Source organism: Pinus tabuliformis, chromosome X (genome assembly GCF_031772625.1).
Source record: "Pinus tabuliformis cultivar Carrire ecotype Pingquan chromosome X, CPIR1, whole genome shotgun sequence".
In the NCBI taxonomy this organism is placed as follows: Eukaryota; Viridiplantae; Streptophyta; class Pinopsida; order Pinales; family Pinaceae; genus Pinus; species Pinus tabuliformis.
The window spans coordinates 568489676-568509517 of record NC_142308.1 but is presented as its reverse complement, the minus strand read 5'-3'; the positions used below and the strand labels follow the sequence as shown (position 1 = coordinate 568509517).

At 39.0% G+C, this 19842-nt stretch overlaps 1 protein-coding gene across 3 annotated transcripts in view; it reads right to left on the bottom strand.

Moving 5' to 3' along the window:
- Positions 1 to 19842, bottom strand: part of LOC149141286 (trigger factor type chaperone family protein) — a 365480-nt gene that overhangs the window by 182240 nt on the left and 163398 nt on the right. For all 3 annotated transcript variants that reach the window (XM_089447542.1, XM_089447541.1, XM_089447540.1), the window contains one exon: positions 13330 to 13420. In XM_089447542.1, the coding sequence (XP_089303668.1) occupies positions 13330 to 13420 (91 nt within the window). The remainder of the gene's footprint in view (positions 1 to 13329; positions 13421 to 19842) is intronic.

Below are 19842 nucleotides of genomic sequence, written 5' to 3'. Positions count from 1 at the left end.
CTTCGTCTTCTTGACCAGTATCTTTACATGGAAGAGTTTGGTCATTTCTTTCTCTTCTTGTTGTTGAAGGCTACTCAAATTCACCTCCTTCTACATTGATGTACAGACGATCTTCTCATCCATGTTCGAGTTGCTTTCAATTTGGTTGCTCGAATCATTGGCCATGAGATTCTTCGTCTTATTATCTCTCTTCTTGTTCTTCGAGTTTAGCTCTGGATGCAACTTCCAGCACTTCTCCTCTGTATGGCCATCAATGTTGTAGTGGTTGCTAGAATCTTTGCACTGGTGTGTTGTCGCTGCCGTCTTTTTATCTTTTCCCACTTTTTGCTTCCTCTTCCCATCCTTAGAAGCGTCTTGTTGCTCCTTTTGCTTCGATCCACTTGATTGCGCTCTTTTCAAGCCTATGTTCTCTAGGTACTGTGTCTGTACACAAGCCTCGTCCACTGTTTTGGCTTGAACAACATCACTTGCTCACACAGATGGCGGTGCAAACCCCCCAAATACTTGAGTACATCTGGGTTCTTTGGAGAGATACAAAACATTATAGCCATCTTTCTGAATTCTGTGGTGTACTCCTACATGCTTTGGCCCAGCTTTTTACTGAATTAATGCCACCAGATCCACTGGTCTTCCACATATCCAATGGGATCAAACTATGACTTAATGAGGGTTTTGAAATCCTCCCACTTAGTCACTGGAGGTTCTCCCTCCAACCTCAAGGTTTCCGTGTGGTGCTCCCACCAAGTTAGTGCATGACCCTCCAATTTCAGTCGCGCGAATGAGATCTTCTACCCTTCCTCGATCTGATGGACGCTGAAATAAACTTCCAGTTGCTGCAAGCAGTGGCTTAGCTTCAGAGTGTCGATCTCGTCGTTGTATGGCTTCATATCGACTTTTGCTTCCACTTTAAACAGGGATTGGTTCACAACACTCGAACTAGGTTGATCTTTTCCGGGTTCTTTCTTTGGTTGGTTATCTACATCTGCCCAATCTCCCGATCCCCCTTTTGATTTGTCCTCTACATTTGAACCCCCTTCTTCTCCAAATATCCCCATCTTATAGCTTAGGGCCGCCATGAGGAGGTTGACATTGCAGTTTATATTCGCGACATGTTTTTTGAGCCACGAAAACCTCACCTCTGCAGGATCATGAGGTTCATTTACGGATTTGTCACCCATGATTAGGGTTTTACAATTTTCGGCCTCAACGATTTAGATCCCTGCAATCTCCACAAAATACCCAAAGAAACTCGCTCTGATACCAAATAATCCGTAAACTGTCGTGGATATTCCACTGGACAGTTCGTCACAATAGATCTGATAATATTATATTAAAAATCTGAGATTCTACACTATTACAGTTTTATTTAATTTCTAGATCTGTAAAATTAACTGTAATTAGTGCATGCATGTAAAAGTAAATCAAGCAAAAAAGTAGATAACGACAAAATAAGCTCACACCCACATAATACACAAGATATGCTCTTTGGGAAACCCTTTCGGGAGAAAACACAGCTAGAAGGATCGGTCACTTCGCTCTCTTTCTCTGTCTGGAAATATGGCTGCAGAGAAAAAGAAGTAATGTTTGTGTCTCGTGGGCTGTTACGGTGCACAGATCCTCTCTGTGTGCTCTACCTCCTATCTCTCCTGGCTATCTTTGCTCAAATATGGAACAAAATGCTCTCGAAGGAATGGAATGCCTCTTCCACAGCCCGATAGCCTACCAGTGGTTAAGTTTGACTACATCAACTCTTCACTAGAGTTACAAAACAGACTCGTCTAGAGTCTTTTACATCACAAACACGAGGCTAGCCCCTTTTCCATGAATAATGGGGGCTGACGCGACATCCTCCCGAACTATAGGTGTGAGAACAGGGAGGTCAAGTTCTCAGTGGCATAAGTTTTGGATACGGAGTCCAATTGACGCGATTCTTGCATCATTGGAAAGCTCTTTGTGTGTAGAATAGCCAAAAAAGGTGCAGTGCTTTTGTGGCAAATCTTTACCCCCAAAAAATGTCGTTTGATGCCTCAAACGCTCCCGGAAGGTTTCAGACCCCGTTTCGCCAAACTGGGTCCCGCCAGTAAAAACAGTCCCATGAGATAATTCCTCCACTTTTTCCACTCCAAATGCATCGAGATGGATGACAAAAAATATAATGATCCAATTCGGATCACTCTCACTATTTGCTACAGCTCTCTGAATACATTCGTAACAGTGATTAAATTTAATCTAAATGCCCTAAAAATCACATATAAGTTGCTAAGAAATTCATGGTAAAAGTTTACTAGTCATTTTGAGAATTGGGCATTATTGCTTGGGCATAGATCTAACTTATTATTGACTGAATATCTCTGCATAACAAGTGTGATCAGATCTGATAACTTTTTCATAAAGGGCTAAAAATCCAAAATTTCAGTTGGATAAGCTTGTTTTGGCATTTGGGAATTGTTTGGCACATTTTGGCACACATTCTCACATTGGTGGCTCACTGTTTTCACACTTTTCTTACTGTTGTCATAAGTGCCTTAAGATCTGATATAACTCTAAAAAATACATCATAAGAAGGTTGGTTAGCTTAAATTTTCATTTGGAAAGTCATTAAGTGTCTCATTGTTCATATTTGTTCATACATGCTTGTCATTGCTTGGATCTAGAGTGATTTTACTTCTTGTCCTCCTAAAGGGTTAAGGGATTGTCATTTGATTGAAATGCATGTTACATTAATGGTCTCATTGATTCTAAGTGCTATTGTGAAGAAGTTTGTTTAAACATTGGTTATTTGAAAGCTAACATTTACTTGTTTCTTGTAACCTCATTCATAGCCTCTAAAAATTCATTAACTTTGCATTAAAATTACTCATAAAGAACTTACACATCTAAGCTCTAATCTTCTAATCTTATTGGATGGTTTAAGTTACTTTGGGCATTGAAATCTGATTGACATTGAAGTATCTCTCTTGGGAATTTTAGCATCTAATTGAACATTGTTAAGGAATCATTGGATAATTGCTCTAAAGTATGTGAAAATTTCTAAGTCTGACACATCAGAAATCCCTACTGCATTATCTGTTTTATTATCTCCTACTTGTTCTTTCCATTAACAAGTTATTTATAAATATAAATACTAAAATAAACACAAATGCAGCCTTCACACGTATACAAATCAGCAACTGAAATAACTGAGACAATCACACAAGGGACACCATTATTTTTTGACAATCGTCCCTAGAAAAACCTAATGCAGGAAAACCGGTGCAGCAAATATGAGAGTTTAATTATTATGCGGTTTCTGAATACAACTAGGGTGCCAAAAATGGCTCATCCTTCGAAGATTTTCCTTGGTACCTCTCCTCGGAGATAGATATTCTGGCTTATCAGCGACCGGATGATTGATCCCACAACAACTTAGACAATTCCTTAGCTGGATAGCGAAAGCTGCTTCAAGCTTCCTTCTAGAACTATGTCACCTTCTACGGCTCTGCATCTACCTCTCAGCTCTCACTCTACCCCACGAAAATTCCTCAACGCTGCCTCTTCAGCCCAGCATCAACTCTGCATCTCTCTGCGTTGCCTGCATCAGCCTCTACTGCCTCTGCATCAGCCTCTTGGCCCTCTGCATCACCTACGCTGGCCTCCTTAGCCTCTGCGTCAATCCTAGCTGCCTCTGCGTCAGCCTCCCAAGGCTATGCGTTGTCTCTCCGATACTTTCTCTGCCTCTCTGATATGTATTCTTGGCCTTCTTCCGAATTTCCCCTCGCTGCAACAGATCACTAACTCGATTTCTCAACAAACCCTGCCTCAGAAAATCGAATTCTTGATCAACTTGGTGTATCTTCAACTGACCCTCAGACCTCCTCTTATACTTTTCCTGTTGACGATTCAACAGTCGAGATTAAGTCCCTAGTCAACGGCTAAGATTAGATTTGGCTTTATCCTCGTCATTTAGAACTTTCTCACCCATTTTATATTAATACACATTAATATTTTAATTTTCCTAAGTTTATACTTAGGAACCCCACTAAAAATATTAATTATTTTAATATCTCTCCATCCGGGTGGAATTTCCCCAAACGATTTCTGGGTCTTGGAGATCTCATGCGCCTTAGCCTTTCCACCAAATTTCATGACTAGAGCACAACCGATGCTACCAAAAATCAACAAAGTAAACACATAATCTTTTTTTGACATCATATTTTAAGAAGCTTTGATAATTTTATTGCCTATCTTGAATTGGAATCTTGTGAATTATTAGTTGTGAAATATCTATGCTGGTGAATCATTCTAAGTGAGCATCTCTTAATATTGGTATAAGATCATCATTGGCATTTACTTTGTTAAAATATCTTGGAAGACTTTAAATTGTCTCAGGTAATTGTCATTATTATTGAAGTGGATAAGTGCTTTAAATTACTATCATTGGTTAAGCATCTTGTGGAAGATAAGTTTATCCTTGGGTTGATCTATTGTTTAGTATTGGCACTTGATAATTGGCACATTCTTGGTGATAAGATTGTCTTTCCATTTATTGTTAAGTCCTCTTGTCATAGAAGTTAATCATAACTAAAGTAGTTAAACATTAAACAATCTTAACCTAAGAATCACTCATACTCCTTGCATAAGCATTCTAAGTCTAGTTGGATTAGTAACTTACCTCCGATCATAAGCTTGGTTGATAGACTCTAAGGCCACACTTTCTCAAATTAGCTTGAGAGATTCAAAAACTTTCTAGTGGTTAACACGTTGACCTTGCAGTCGTCATAGCCACAGTCTCTGCAACGCCGAAGGTATCGAGTGGTTGGAACACAGGGGGAGGTATCGTTAATCAAGTCTTTGTTTCCTTCCCGTTGGCTTCCATCCCACAACCTACTCTAAAGAATAGTTCCAAAATAGTTAAGAGGAAGGTCTTACTTAGGACAGGAATATAACAAAAAGTAACCAAGATTCTGCATCACATCTAGGCCTTAGGATTTGCATAGCATATAAGTTAGTGAAGCATCCAAGCAGCGATTGTCCATCCGGTTACTTGGTCTTTAATTAATAATAAGCAAGAAGTTGACTCCATAAGGCACTGGTCTCACATTTAAATTTAATCTAATCCTTAAATCTTGCTTAAATTAACCAAGTAGCTAGGCCACTCAATCGTGTCTCTTGGACTCGTTGGTTGCCAACTTGTCCTTCATCTTCACATTTCCATAGGGACTACCCCCCATAGCCTGTTGTTGGGAGACAACTAGAACGGAGAGGTCAGGGATCAAAGTGACAGCCCCCGACCTGAGTCGTTGTTGCAATGCCTGTACAATCTGAGCGACAACACACTCTAACTTAGAGTTCAACCAATAGTGTAATGTCTCAGATAATAATTTGACCCAAACTATTGAAAATTTAGTTCAAATTTCATCATAAATTTTGTTCATTCAATAACCAATCGAATTATTGAATTTACACCATGAAATTATCGGCAAAAAAATAACTTTTACGACGTGAAAAAACCAAAAATTTTGCAACTCAAAATACATAGGAAGAATAATAGCAAACTCAATGTTATTATTATTGATTGGAAGATGAATTTATGCCAATACAAATGATCAATAACTCCCGCATGTTAGATGATAGTTGAATTGATGGCCTGCAAAATATCTGCTACTATACTGATGTTGGCCTCCCAAATACTGCAACTGAAAATGACACCCAAATTGGAGATCTGGATGGTCCCCACTCCAATCCACAGATATGCTCTAGATTTGCTCATAAATGATGTCGATGAAGCTATGTAATATTTGTAAATGAAATCTCCTCCACAGTGGGTTGGGGTTTCATCCAACCAACTAAGAAACCCAAGGGTTTTCATCTTGGGGCTTTCTACAAGCTGAGAAGCATGTTCCCAAACCTCTCCAAACAGAAAATACTTCAATCCAAGATATCCCAAATGATTTTCTTACCCTCCTCTTTAAAGACATCATGGATAGCTCTCCAACCTTCTAGAAGCACCTTATTTTATTATTTTAATTCCATTCTAGAAGCCTCTCCTTTTAAGTGACTCTTTTTATTTTATTCTAAGTCACTTTTCCCTTTCTGGCATTTTTCTCTAATTAAGCACTTTTCCCCATTTATATAATAAGTGACTAATTAAAGTCATTTTAATCCTAGGAAAATGATTATCCTGCCTCCATGCTTCCTTTGGCCACTAAAAGCTACTTTTCATCATCCCATCCTGTAGATCTCTTCATTCCAGTTCCAATCAGCTATTGCACTAAGGTGTTTCTGCAAATAATATGCTCCCATTTTATGGGAATTGCCGAAATGCAAAGGAACCAAGAATAAATTGTGAGGAACTAACCCTAATGATGAAATACAGCAAGTGAACCTCGGCAGACCCCATAAACTCCTCCAAAAACTCTTCGGACCCACGGATGATGTAATATCGTTCCTGTGATATGGCAGTCACCAACCCTGGAAGTCTATCTTAACTACATCACAAGGGATGCCAAAAATGGGAACGTTACAAATAGTTAGTATGAAATTAAAACACTAAATATTGACTTTCTTTCTTCTTCTTAAAGCAAGCATTATGGAAATATTAACAAAGCAGTCCTTTTTATGATGAGGATCCCAAAATCTGCTAAATGCTTTAATTCATCCTACAAATGAAGATATTTCCACTTTGTGAAAATTCATGTCCTCAAGGAACCCCTACTGCAGCAAAACTGAACTTACTTCTCTAACTTGATTTAAATATACACTATCAAGTTATGTTCTGAATAATACTGAAGTAAATTACTTCTACAGCCTACACCAACTTAATTTGATTACATGAAACAAGAAACTGAGCAAAGAACAAGATACATAGGACACAGTTATTTTTTGACAAAATAGTCCATGGAAAAAACCAATGTAGGAAAACCGGTGTAGCAACTCTCAAGGTTTTATATTATTAAGCAGTAGTTCTGATTCCTGAATACAATGTTGGTTTCCCTCCCGGCGATCCAATGACAGATAAAAAAAATCTAATGGCGGAAAACTAATTGAGATTACCTCACTTCACCCGGAATATTCTGACTGATCCGGCAGCAGAACTAGCTAAACTCAGCGATCTCTGCGCTGGCCCTACGTAGGCCCTGTGTCAGCCTTACATGCTCTGCACCAGCTCTACATTGTCTCTTCTGCCTCTTGGAAATTTTGCGTCAACCTCTCCTAGTTGTTCCGTCAATTCCCCGGTGGTTTCCCGCTTTCTGCTTAAGGGCAGCATCACTTCTACGCTGGCCCTTCTGGCTCTGCATCAAGACTGCGTGGACCCAGACTAGCCCAGCATCAGCCCCTCTAGATGTTGTGTTGCCTCAACTAGTGGCTCTCTGTCCAGTATTCTCGAACTATCCCTGCCCCTCTACTGCAGAATGATCGCTCAGTTCGAATTTCTCAGTTTCCAAGCCTCAGAAATCGAACTCTAGATCAATTCGTTCTCTCCCTGTGTGTTTCTAAATGAACCCCAAGCCTCCTTCTTATACTTTTCTCATTGAGGCTTCAATGGCCGAGATTAAGTCTCTAATCAACAGCTAAGATTAAAACTTGACTTGATCCACTTTCTAGAACATTCTCACCCATATTTTCATTAATACCCATTAATATTTTAATTTTCTTAAGTTCAGACTTAGGAACCCCATTAAAAATATTAATTATTTTAATAAAATACAATTCGGGTGGAATTTCACCAACGATTTATGGGTTCTTTAGAACTCATGTGCCTTAGCCTCTCCACCAATTTTCATGGCTAGAGCACATCCGATGCTACCAAAAACTAACACTCCCTCTTAGCAAGGAATGTGCTCTAGCAACAATGTCCAACTGCATGTTGCTCTATCTTTGAAGCATCTCGTTTCCGCGCTATTGTCGCCACCAACATTGTGTTTCCGCTGCTATTGTACTGTTGCCCATGACACTACCGCTGCCACTACTGCATCTGTACTATAGTTCCCCCTGCATCCACTGCTAACACTGCCATTGCTAGCTCTGCATTGCGTCATTTTCCAATTGCTACTACTCAGCAATGGAAAAGCATCCGAAATTTCTGAACTAACTGTGTTCAGCATAATACCATGTGAATGTTGGAATCTGACTGCTACTAGTCTCTGACCCTCTGAATCTTCTGCACTGCTGCTGACTTCTGCACTATACCATCTGCACTGATGCCAACCTTGCTCTACGCTAATCAATCTCTGGTCTCAGGCTACTGCATTTGTCTCTCCAATCAACCCACTGCATCATTTGACACTAAGTCCATCTCGCTACTGCTAAATTTTGGGCTCCCGTAGCAAGGAATTGATCCAAGAGGTGGACTCCTCAAGGATCCTGCCCATATGTAGTCCTCCCGACTATAGTTCAATATCGCCCCATTTCCCTCTTGGAGATGCGTGGGCACTCATGGCAAACTCATCTTCGTCAATTTTTTCTGGAGCAGCGTTAGGATCATGTTTCTCATCCTTATCCTTTTGCTTCAAAGGACACTGGGATGCAAAGTGGCCCATCTCGCCACATCTGAAACATTTCACCTTCGAAATGTCCTTCTTCCACTTTTTCTTTTGTTGTCCCTTTGATGCTAGAGCTACGTTTTCTTCCTCCTCTTTGGTGTTCGTGCCACTCCCACTGCTGCCATTGAAGTTGACCTTAACCAGATCCCTCCTTAATTCTTCCTATTGAAGCGCTGCTCATATCTCCTCCCATGAAGGTAGTCTCTCCTTGCCCAATATACTTTGGATGAAGACTTGCCATTCATCTGAGACTCCATTCAGGGCCGTCCTTACCATCGCGGTAGACTGAGTAGACGCCACTACAGCAAGTTGGTCTCTGGTGTTTTGAAGACGTTGAAGATAAGAGTTAACCCCTTCTCCCTTCTGCATCAATGTTCACTGCAACTTTTGTTCTAAGTACATCTTCGTTGTTCGAAAGAACCTTCATATAATGAAGACAAAGCTTCCCACATTTCTCGAGCTGTATCTTTTCCTTGCAAGTGTGAGACCACATGATCTTGAACTCCATCAAGTATGAACCTCTTCGCCTTTCCCTGCTCAGCCTTGTACTTCTTCTTCTGATCATTGTCCGCGGGAACAACCACAACATTTTTGACGTAAGCTTCGAGATCATACTCCTCCAGAACAGCTAAGATTATGGTCTTCCATATGACATAGTTGGAAGCTCCTTCCAACCTATCCTGATCTCTGAGCCCATGTAATGCCATCTCACCCAAACTGTTGAATTGACTCCTCTACTCACTGCGCAGCATTGGTCTGCTGCATGGCAAGTGAAAAAATCGAACTTTTGGCGAGAAAAGTTCTCTAAGGACAAAATTCCCCTTCTATGTGTCTTCGCTCTTTTCCGACGGATTTTTGCCCCTACAAAAACTGCGCCCTTCAAGCACTACGCTAAGGCTCTGTGTCACTCCCTTTGCCTCTAGAGGCTCACAAACCAAAAATCGTACCTCTGTCGACTCTCTCAGAGAGAGATTTCTTCAAAATCTCTGCTTTCCCAGCAAGGACTGCGCAATCCCTTCAAGGGGATTCGAATTGCTACCAAATGCAATTATTAGCCTCTTTGCTCAGCGCTGGATCTGCTCTTCGTGTTTCATAATCAAACCTCTAAAACCATGTGATTATTCTTATCGTCAAGGAACCCCTACTGCAGCAAAACTGAATTTACTTCTCCTATTTGATTTTAATATACATTATCAAGTTATTTTCTAAATAATACTGAAGTAAATTACTTTTGCAGCCTACACCAACTTAATTTGATTACATGAAACAAGAAACTGAGCAAAGAACAAGATACATAGGACACAGTTATTTTTGGACAAAATAGTCCCCGAAAAAAACCACTGTGGGAAAACTGGTGCAGCAGCTCTGAGGGTTTTATATTATTAAGCAGTAGTTCTGAATACAATGTCGGTTGCCCTCCTGGCAATCCAATGATAGAGAAAAAACTATAATGGCAGAAAGCTGAGTGAGATTACCTCACTTCAACTGGCAGATTCCGGCTGATCCGGCAGCAGAACTGGCTGACCCTGGCTATCTCTACGCTAGCACTGCGTAGGCCCTGTGTCAGCCTTACAGGCTCTACGTCAGTGCTGCGTTGTCTCTTCTGCCTCCTGGAACTTCTGCATCAACCTCTCTCGGCTGTTCCAGCAATTCCTCGACAGTTTTGGCTTTCTACGTGAGGGCAGCGTCACTTCTGCACTGGCCCTTTTGGCTCTGCGTCAAGACTCTGTGGACCCAGACTGGCCCAGCGTCAGTCCCTCTAGATGTTGTGCAGCCTCCACTAGTGGCTCTCTGTCCAATATTCCCGAACTATCCCTACCCCTCTGTTGCAGAATGATCACTCAGATCGAATTTCTCAGCTTCCTAGCCCCCAAAATCGAACTCTAGATCAATTCATTCTATCTGTGTGTGTTTCTAAATGAGCCCCAAGCCTCCTTATACTTTTCTCGTTGAGACTTCAACGCCCGAGATTAGGTCTCTAATCAACGACTAAGATTAAAACTTGACTTGATCCGCTTTCTAGAACATTCTCACCCATATTTTGATTAATACCCATTAATATTTTAATTTTCCTAAGTTTAGACTTAGGAACCCCATTAAAAATATTAATTATTTTAATACTAAGTTGCACGAAACGCTGAAACTTTTCAGAGTTTCTGAAACGGGTACGTTTAGAAACATCACCTCCCAAAAATTGAAACGTCAATTGAAACATTCGTTGAAACATCATATATGTATATAAATATATTAAAAAAATTATAACTAAGCAAATAACACATTATCTTGCAAAAAAAAGGGGAATAACAGCCATAGATGACAATTTTGAAGGAAAACCAAGTCTATATTAACTCTCATAAATGATTATATGATGGTCGAGTTTTGGTTGAGTTTCAACAGAGTTTCGGAGTTTCGGGGTACGGGTATGGCCGGAAACGTCGGGTTCCTAGAAGTTTCGTGCAACATAGTTTTAATAAAATACAATCCGGGTGGAATTTCACCAAAAGATTTCTAGGTTCTTTAGAAATCATGTGCCTTAGCTTCTCCACCAATTTTCATGGCTAGAGCACATCCGATGCTACAAAAAACTAACACTCTTCACCAAGATATGTATACCATTCTTTTGCGACATCTCATAAAACACAAACATCTTGATCATGGCATCTTTATGAGCAACCTCCAAATCTAGAATAAATTGTATGACATATGAAATATTTAATTTAATTAGATTTATACATCCATTGAAACTTAGAGCATGCGTACCCAATGCCATAAGGCAATCATTTGGAAAACCAGGAGTAGCTAAGAAATTGAGATGAGGGAAACAATGGGACGTAAATGCCATACTTCTTTAAATTGAAATATTGATATGAAATTTGGAGTGTGTATCACAATATACACTTTCATTGCAATGGAGTCATCTAATGAGAAGGATATATCTTCAACCAAAACTTCTCTTTAAATCATTGTAGCAATGCCTACTAAATCTAGGAAAGGCACTTTAGCCCTCGAAACATTGTCATTTTGTTACCAGCAAGATCTACACCAAAAATAAGTACAAACCATAGTGGAACTTGACAACACCACCCATTGTCACCTCAATGGTCATTGTCCTCACTTTGGCCCAAATATTCACTGGCATACGGGGGTAATTGGAATCCCCTAATAGGAATGCCAAATTTGTCCTTTAAAACCATTACAACAATTTCCAGAGTTAGCGAAACAAAGGAAAAATCTGCAGTGAATATTAATGGTGACTTCAACTCATAAAATGTCTTGAACATCAAGCATGGAGTCAAAGGATGTAGGAATTGACTTGAAAAGTGTTAACAAAAATAGATAACTTAGCATACCCACAAATGTGCAATATTATGCTAGTTACAACCGATCAGAAACATTCACTTCCAGCGAAGCATTAACGATCAAATATACTCATAATGCATATCCAATCTTATTTCCATCAAACGAGAGATACTGGATATGAAAATGAAGCTGCAGGAAAACTTTCCATTGGATAAAAGTCCTCAAAATATAGCACACTTGCATTTGATATCAATCTGGTTGAAGAGGACCAAAGCATCACTCTTTCAACCCTTCCTTCACTAGTTATGACCAGCAGCAAGCACCAAGTACAAAATACCAGCAAATAAACAAATGCAAGTGAAAGAACCAGCCTTACTTGAATGCTATAGCCCTAAAACTTATTGAAGACCTTCAAATCTGCCTCAAGATCAACGCTTAACAAATTCCATGAGTATTCAAGTAGTTTCTTGAACCTGAAAATTACCTATAGCAAATCAGGGGAAGGCATCCTTTTATATCATTCAATATCCCTCCACCTTTCAATAAAATATATTTAAAAAATACTATAAGCGTCAATAAAATAGTATAAGGAAAACCCTAGAAGCTTTTAGTGAAGAGTGCTCCTCCAATACAATATTATTTAGAAACCCCTAGAGATTCCTCCATATTTATTTCTAATAATTTGTTTTAAAAAACTTCCTAGAAAACTCCATTTAAACGTCCTTAGAAGAATCTAGAACCTTCATAAAATATAACTTAAAATTCATAAGAACTTATCTTGCCATAGCGATACCCCTGTCAGCTTCCTTGTCCTAACACAAGCCATCCTTCTAGAAGCTTCTACTTTCTTTTTGTTAGTGAGACAAGCCCATATATGACTCATACCTCCAAATATGTACAATTTGCATCGAGGAATGTGTAAGGTACCCTCACTGGATAAATATGCATGAAAAGATGTATAAAACTGCCCCAAACATGAGATGTTGCCCTAATTGGAATAGTGCCTCAAAATATGTGGACTCAACAATAAAAATTTCCTCCAAACATATGAGCATCCTTCAATACGGTAAGAAAAGGCACCACTATCCCACAAATGCATGATAACAAGACGAGTCTCTAACCCATAACTCATCCCAAACTCCCATATCTCCTGGCACAGTGCTACTGAAAAGAATGCCTTCAAGAATGCAAAACAGACTTGCATTTTCAGGTGTGAACAAGAGAGATGTGATATCGACCTTAACAGAAATTTGAACTAGTGTTGTAAAGTAGAATACCAATCGAACATAAGGTGTACATTAAGATGTAAGATTGTAATTAAAGTAATATATGACAATCTTAACATGGTGGAAAGAAATAAGGAATTCCTTCCAAAGGTTGCATATGTAATTCCATCAATAAAATATCTTAGAATGGACAAAACATTGCTTATAATATCCATAAGCGTACTCTTTTCTAAATGTTGAATATCATCAAAACAAAAGAGAGAAGTTACACACAATCTCACCTTTCTGCTCAGTGAATGGGATTTTATCACCATCTGTACCATCTTCATTTATTTGTGTAGCCGAGACATCAAGAACAACAACATCTCCCATCTACAATAGTTGGTAGAGATTTAAGCATATATATTTAACATAATATAATGCATAAAGTTCTATTTTGAAACATATTCCAAAAAATTGATTCCTTTCTCTCATAAACTTTTAGCATAAAATGGCTGGGAATAATACATGATTTAAAACATTTCTAAAAATGGCTTTGTATTTTTTATCCACATTCTAAAGCTAAAGAAAAACAACCTACACACAATTTATTTGGAACAGAATGTAAGCATCTAAGAAATACATATAAAAGTACCCACTGTAAATACATCAAGAATTGCTGCTAAATATTTTCATGTATAATCCAATATGGGGTTCACTTAAGCAACTAATTCTCAACAATGATGAATAGGCATAATCTATATAATGCTTGTGCCAATAGAAACTCAATCTAGCATTGTTAAACTACAATGCAATAGGACTACAACAAAATGTTGGCCTAACACTTTGCAAACCCCAATAGAGTTAATAATTAATACAAGTCATATCTTGTGATGCATAGCTTGTGACTTAACAAAGTGGTGACTTCATTGGTGGTCCCTCTCTCGTGAATATGCCCTTTTGTCTATTAATCGGCTTGTTATCGCAAAATCTAGCACCTTGGTGCAAAGCCTCACTAGGCAACCTAGATTGACTGCAATAATGGGAGTGTTACCACTGTCACCCCAAAATCAACTCCCCTTCTTTTAGTGGTGAACACAATCCAACACCAAAGAGGCTTCCATAATCAAACATAGGGATCAAGTAACTCAATTACCTTAAGCTCAATGCCCCCTAAGGATTTGTTGTCACCCGGATTGTACAGCCACCACAACAATGCTCGGGACGGGGGTTATCACTCTGATCCCCGCCCACTCTGTTCTAGTTGTCTCCCAATAGCAGGCTATGGGGGGTAGTCCCTATGGAATGAAGTGAAGGAAAGCAAGTTGAGAATCAACTTACTTGGGAGACACAGATGAGTGGCCTAGCCACTTGGTTGAAATTAAGCAAGATTATTGATTAAATTAGATTTTCTATTATGAGACCAGTGCCTTAATGGAGTCACAAATTCTTGCTTCTTATGAATTGGAACCAAATGACTGGATGGACACCCACTTCTTGAATGATTGACTAACCTACATGATATGCAAATTCTAGGGACCTATGTGAGATGCAATGATCTTGGTAAATTTTAGTTAAATGCCTAATCTATGCGTAACCTTCCTTTAACTATTTTGAAGTTGGGCTCCAAGGTAGGTTGTGGGAAGGACGCTAACAGAAAGCAAGCTAGGCCTTAATTAACGATACCTTTTGTTAGGCTTCTATCACCCAATGCCTTCGGCACTGCAGAGACTGTGGTTATGACGACTGCAAGGTCACCATGTTAACCATTGAAGAGTTGTCGAGGCCCCTCAAGCTAGATAAGAAGGGTTTTCCTATATCTCTACCAACCTAGCTTAAGCTAGGAGGTAAACTATTAATGCAAATCTAGATCTAGTATGCTTATGCAAGAGACTATGAGCAAGATTTATCTTGAGTTAAGATTTTCTTAAGTTGTTTAAATAGTTAATTAGAATCTTTTTAAGAGTACTTAACAATAATGAATTGCAATCTTAGACAAGATAAAATGCTTAGAGATACAAGTGTAAATTTCAACAATATTCCACAAGATACCAAGTAACCCAAGATGCCAAATGCTTAAAATAGTCAATCAAGATGTTGATCACAGATTTATGACAGTTTATACCAACAATACTACTTCAGAAAATTCAGATCTTATCAATGTTGTAACAACAGTGCATAAATAATGAAACTTGCCCAACACATAAAACACCGAAATTTTAATGACCAGCAAATGTAATTCAGCTTGTTTAGATCACTTTAAGATGATGTATTCAGTAAAATTTCAGATCTGATTTCTTGATTTGCAGCAGTAAGTAAAGACAGATCAACAAGATAAAACTGCCAAAAATAGATGGCCTATATGCCCAAAAATAGTAAAATGCACCAGAACTTGAAAATTTCAATTTTAGGGCTTTTAGAGAGTTTGACTCAGCGATTTTCAGAACTGATATGTTTATTACAGCAGTGAGTTAACCACAGATCAGCAAACTAATCAAGCCAAAAATAGATGCCCAATATTTCCAATAAAAAGAAAAAATTTCCGGAAATTGAAAATTTCAGTTTTTAGCCCTTATTAAGTATTTGATTCAGAAATTTCAGAACTACAGAAAATTTCAGTTATGCAGAAAAATCCAACAAGCTTAAATGTTAGATTTACGCCAAAACTCAAACACCTAAGAGGCCAAAATTTGTGAAAATGAAGATTTTGCAATTTTAAATGACTTTGACCATTTAGTTTGTGATTTTAGGGCCTAATTAGAAGTAATTTGTTTGCTGTAATAAAACTACAAAAAACAAGGGTTTAGAGGTCAAACCCTAGGCCTAAGGCCTTGAAGATCCACCGTTGAAAATCATTGAAACTTTGGGATCACTTTGCCGCTTGGAAAATAAGAATTTTGAGACCTTAATCCTGCAAAACTACCAAGTATTTAGCTTTAAAACTTCAGTTTAGGGTTTTGGGTCAATTTTGGGCAAAAGAGGCCAAGAATTGGAGAACAAGGCTAAGGGAGGAAAATTTGCGGGGATAAATGGGCTAGGATGATAGATCAGGGCACAAGGATGAAGAATATGGCCTCAAAGGGCCAACATTATGCCTAATGAGGCTAGCGTTTGGGAAAGAGAGGGTATGGAGGTCTAGGGCAAGCCCTAAGGCCTATGGCCTAAACGCCACATAGGAGAGGCCACAAGCCCTTAGAAGGCTACGGCTTAGGGCAAGAGAGCGAGGAGGGCTGAGGAGGGACGCCAAGAGAGAGAAGAGGAGGAAGGGAGGCCGAGGGAGAAGGGTCGAGGGGAAGGAGAGGGCCGAAAAGAGGGAGCGGAGGCTAGAAGGAGGTCCGAGAGGGGACGGAGGGTCGAGGAGGCTTCACGGTGGAGGATGAAGGGCCAAAGAGGAGGCTGCAAGGCCGTTAGGGCCTGCGGCAAAGGGAAGAGAGGAGGTTGAGGCCTCAAAACTCCTCAACAAAGCCTAAACAAGGCCCTAAACCAAGGCGTTGAAGGGAGGAAGGCTGACAATGAGGCCTCGGAAGGCAAATCTGGGCCTAGAAGTCTCGAAAAGGTTGAAAACCTTCCTCAAAAAAAAGTTATGCTTTAGCGCCTTTGATTTTTCCAAAGAAAAATCGTGGGGAACCTACAAAAAAATCCAAGAGACTAGATCTTACCCTCAAGGGTGTTGATCTAGCTCTTCTCCCACTTGATTTCTCAATCTAACCTACAAAAATGAAAATAGAAACACCCAAACTCCTGTGTATACAAAAATAAAACTAAAACCCCAACCCATTGATTAGACAAATAATTTACAAATTTAAATTTACAAAATATACATGGGTTTTCAAATAGATATTAGAAAATATTTTTTATGATATTTTTTCCTTGAAAGAATGTCTAAAACACTTCAAAAAAATTAATGCTCACTATAGCCCATGCGAAGATTCAATCCACCATATAAAAACTAGAGATCCAAGCAAAGTAACCCTTGCCCACAGTCTGTGAACTTGGAAACCAAGAATTCAGTACCTGCACACACTACATATTATCTCAAAATAACAATATAAAGCACCACATAGGAAGCTCGTAGTCAATACATACCATAGATCAGCGACAAGAAAACCTCGAGTTGCACCTTGTTGACCACTCTGTGTCAACAACCCCATAGCAGTACACCCCTTTTTTCGCAAAAGGGATCCATCATGTTCAAGTGTCCGTGCCATTCAGACTTATTTATTGGACCAATTTATTGGACCTTGGCTTTGCGACATTTGTCTTAACCTTCTCAATCTTTCATCATTTATTATCCCATCAACGCAACGTTTTCTGGTGCCATTTCATCTCTTCATATTTTCATCGCCTTATCTTTTTCCTCTCACTAATCCTTTCATCTTCCCTATCTGCACCTTTAGCACCTAGATATTTCGGTTGGTTTCTTGTTTGGGTGGCAAATCCACTTATTCATCCATTATTTCTCAGACAAGAAGCCCTCCTTGATATCCATCTGCTTCTCCCCGACTAACCTTTCAGTTTTTTCCTTTTGGATCTTGGAGATAGATTCATGTTCAAGTGGCAACTCCACTTCTTTTATTTCCTACGAGAATTTTCGCTCGAAACTCACTTCTTCTGGATCTGTTGTTTTTCTTGAGCAAGGATCTCTCTCTCTATAATCCATTTGGTCCCTCCTTTTCCCTTTAAGCAAGTCATCATAGATGACTTGTTTCCTCCTTGTAACTTTGCTAACATTCAGGATTATCCCCATGATTTCCCTCAAAATGGTATCGATAAGTTGCCTTCTTTTCAAGGCAATAATGTAGTTAGTGTCAAAGCTCATCTAAGTGCTTTTTTTGGTCGATGGGGTAAGTGGTCTAGAGGTAACAATCAAGAGGATGTAAAAATGAGACTTTTTGTTCTTACCTTAGAGCAAGATGCTTTGGAATGGTTTACAGAGAAGCCCGATAACACATTCGATTCTTTTCAATCAATAGTGAATGCCTTCAAAGATAAATTTGGAGATAAAAAAGAAGAAAGGCATTTGGTTAAGGCTATCAATATCATAAAAAAGAAAGAGAATGAGACGGTTGAAGAGTTTAATAGGAGATTTAATGGTATTATTAAGGAAATATCTCAAGATTATAAGCCTCCTGATAAATCTCTTCTAGATTTTTACATCGATGCTTTTAATCTTGATACCTCATATGAGTTAAGACGAGCTAAAACTGGTGATTATAAAGTTTTCCAAGCTTTAGAAGAAGAGCTAGAAAAGGATAAAAAGGCATCGGGGAAGTCTGAAATTCCTGGCTTTGATAGGGCTACAACTAATTTAAAAGAGCCTAAGGGTAAAGAAGTTAAAGAATCTAATGATGACCCTATCCAAAAATTATGGCAAAAACTTGAAAGTGTGGATCTTAACCAAGTGAAATTAACCTCTAACCATGCTAAGGAAATAAGTACTTTGCAGTCTAGGTTGATCCAAATGAAAAGAGCTCAAGCACATAATTTTCAACCTAGGAATAATAATAATAACAAAGCAATAATACTTGGCAGAGAAAAGGCCAATGTAGTGAGCAGAGACCTCCCAATCCGCTTGAATCTACAAATCAAGTGAATGAGGCTCTGCCTTATTGTAGGACCTGTAATGCTCTTCATGAATAGGCTACTCGCCATGTTGTCAAAAGAATCATAGATAGTAGAATGGCAAGGACGAGCAATCAAGTCAATGTTGTTGGTATTGTCACACAAAGTATCTAGGCAGCGCGACAACACTCAGAGTAAGGGTTGTCACTCTTAATCCTTACTCACTCGGTTTAGACTCTCTCCTAGACAAGTCAAGAGGGGTAGTCCCTAAGGTGAATGGACGAGGGTAACCTGTGGAACACAGGCTTTAGGAGATTTTAAAGATGAACAACTTGATGAATTTAGAATAAGTCTTGGTCAATTGAGATAGATAGACATAATCACTGAAGCGTCAGAGGCATCAGGTGGTTAGAACACAGGGGCAGGGATTGTTAATCAAGTCTCTGCTTGCTTCCCTTTGGCTTCTACCCCACAACCTACTCTAGAGACTAGTTCCAAAATAGTTAAGAGAAAGGAATCATCTAGAGCAGGCATATAATTAAAAGTAACCAAGATTCTTCCATCACACCTAAGTCTTAGGATTTGCATAGCATATAGGATAGTCATTCATTAAAACAGCAGTTGTTCATCCGGTTACTTGGTCTCTAATCAATATAAAGCAATAAATTGACTCCATAAGGCACTGGTCTCACATTTAAATCTAATTTGATCTTTAAGTCTTGCTAAGATTAATCAAGTAGCTAGGGCATTCAATCGTGTCTCCCAAACCTATTGGTTGCCAACAAGCCTTTCATCCTTACATTTCATGGGTACTAACCCCCATAGCCTGTTGTTGGGAGACAGCTAGAACGGAGAGGTTGGGATCAGAGTGACAGCCCCTGACCTGAGTTGTTGTTACATCGTGCTTGTACAATCTGAGCGACCACAAGACCTTCTTCATGAATGGAAAAATAATGATCCTCTCTTTCAATGGTGTGAAAAGGTACATCACAATGGGTAATTCCCTGAATAAAGGGAGTACCTCATTTTCCTTGTCAGTATCAAAAATAGGGTCACTGTCAAATGATGGTTGCCAACATCCCATTTTCCTTCATTGATACGGAAGAAATCACAAATGTCAACCTCACAAGGAACCACAATGTCCAATTTGTACATAAATGAAATTGCTCAAGAAGCAAATCATCAATCTTGAAACTTAAGCATGCAAGAACTTAAATAGCAAAACCTAATTAGAAAATGAAATGTGATGTGAA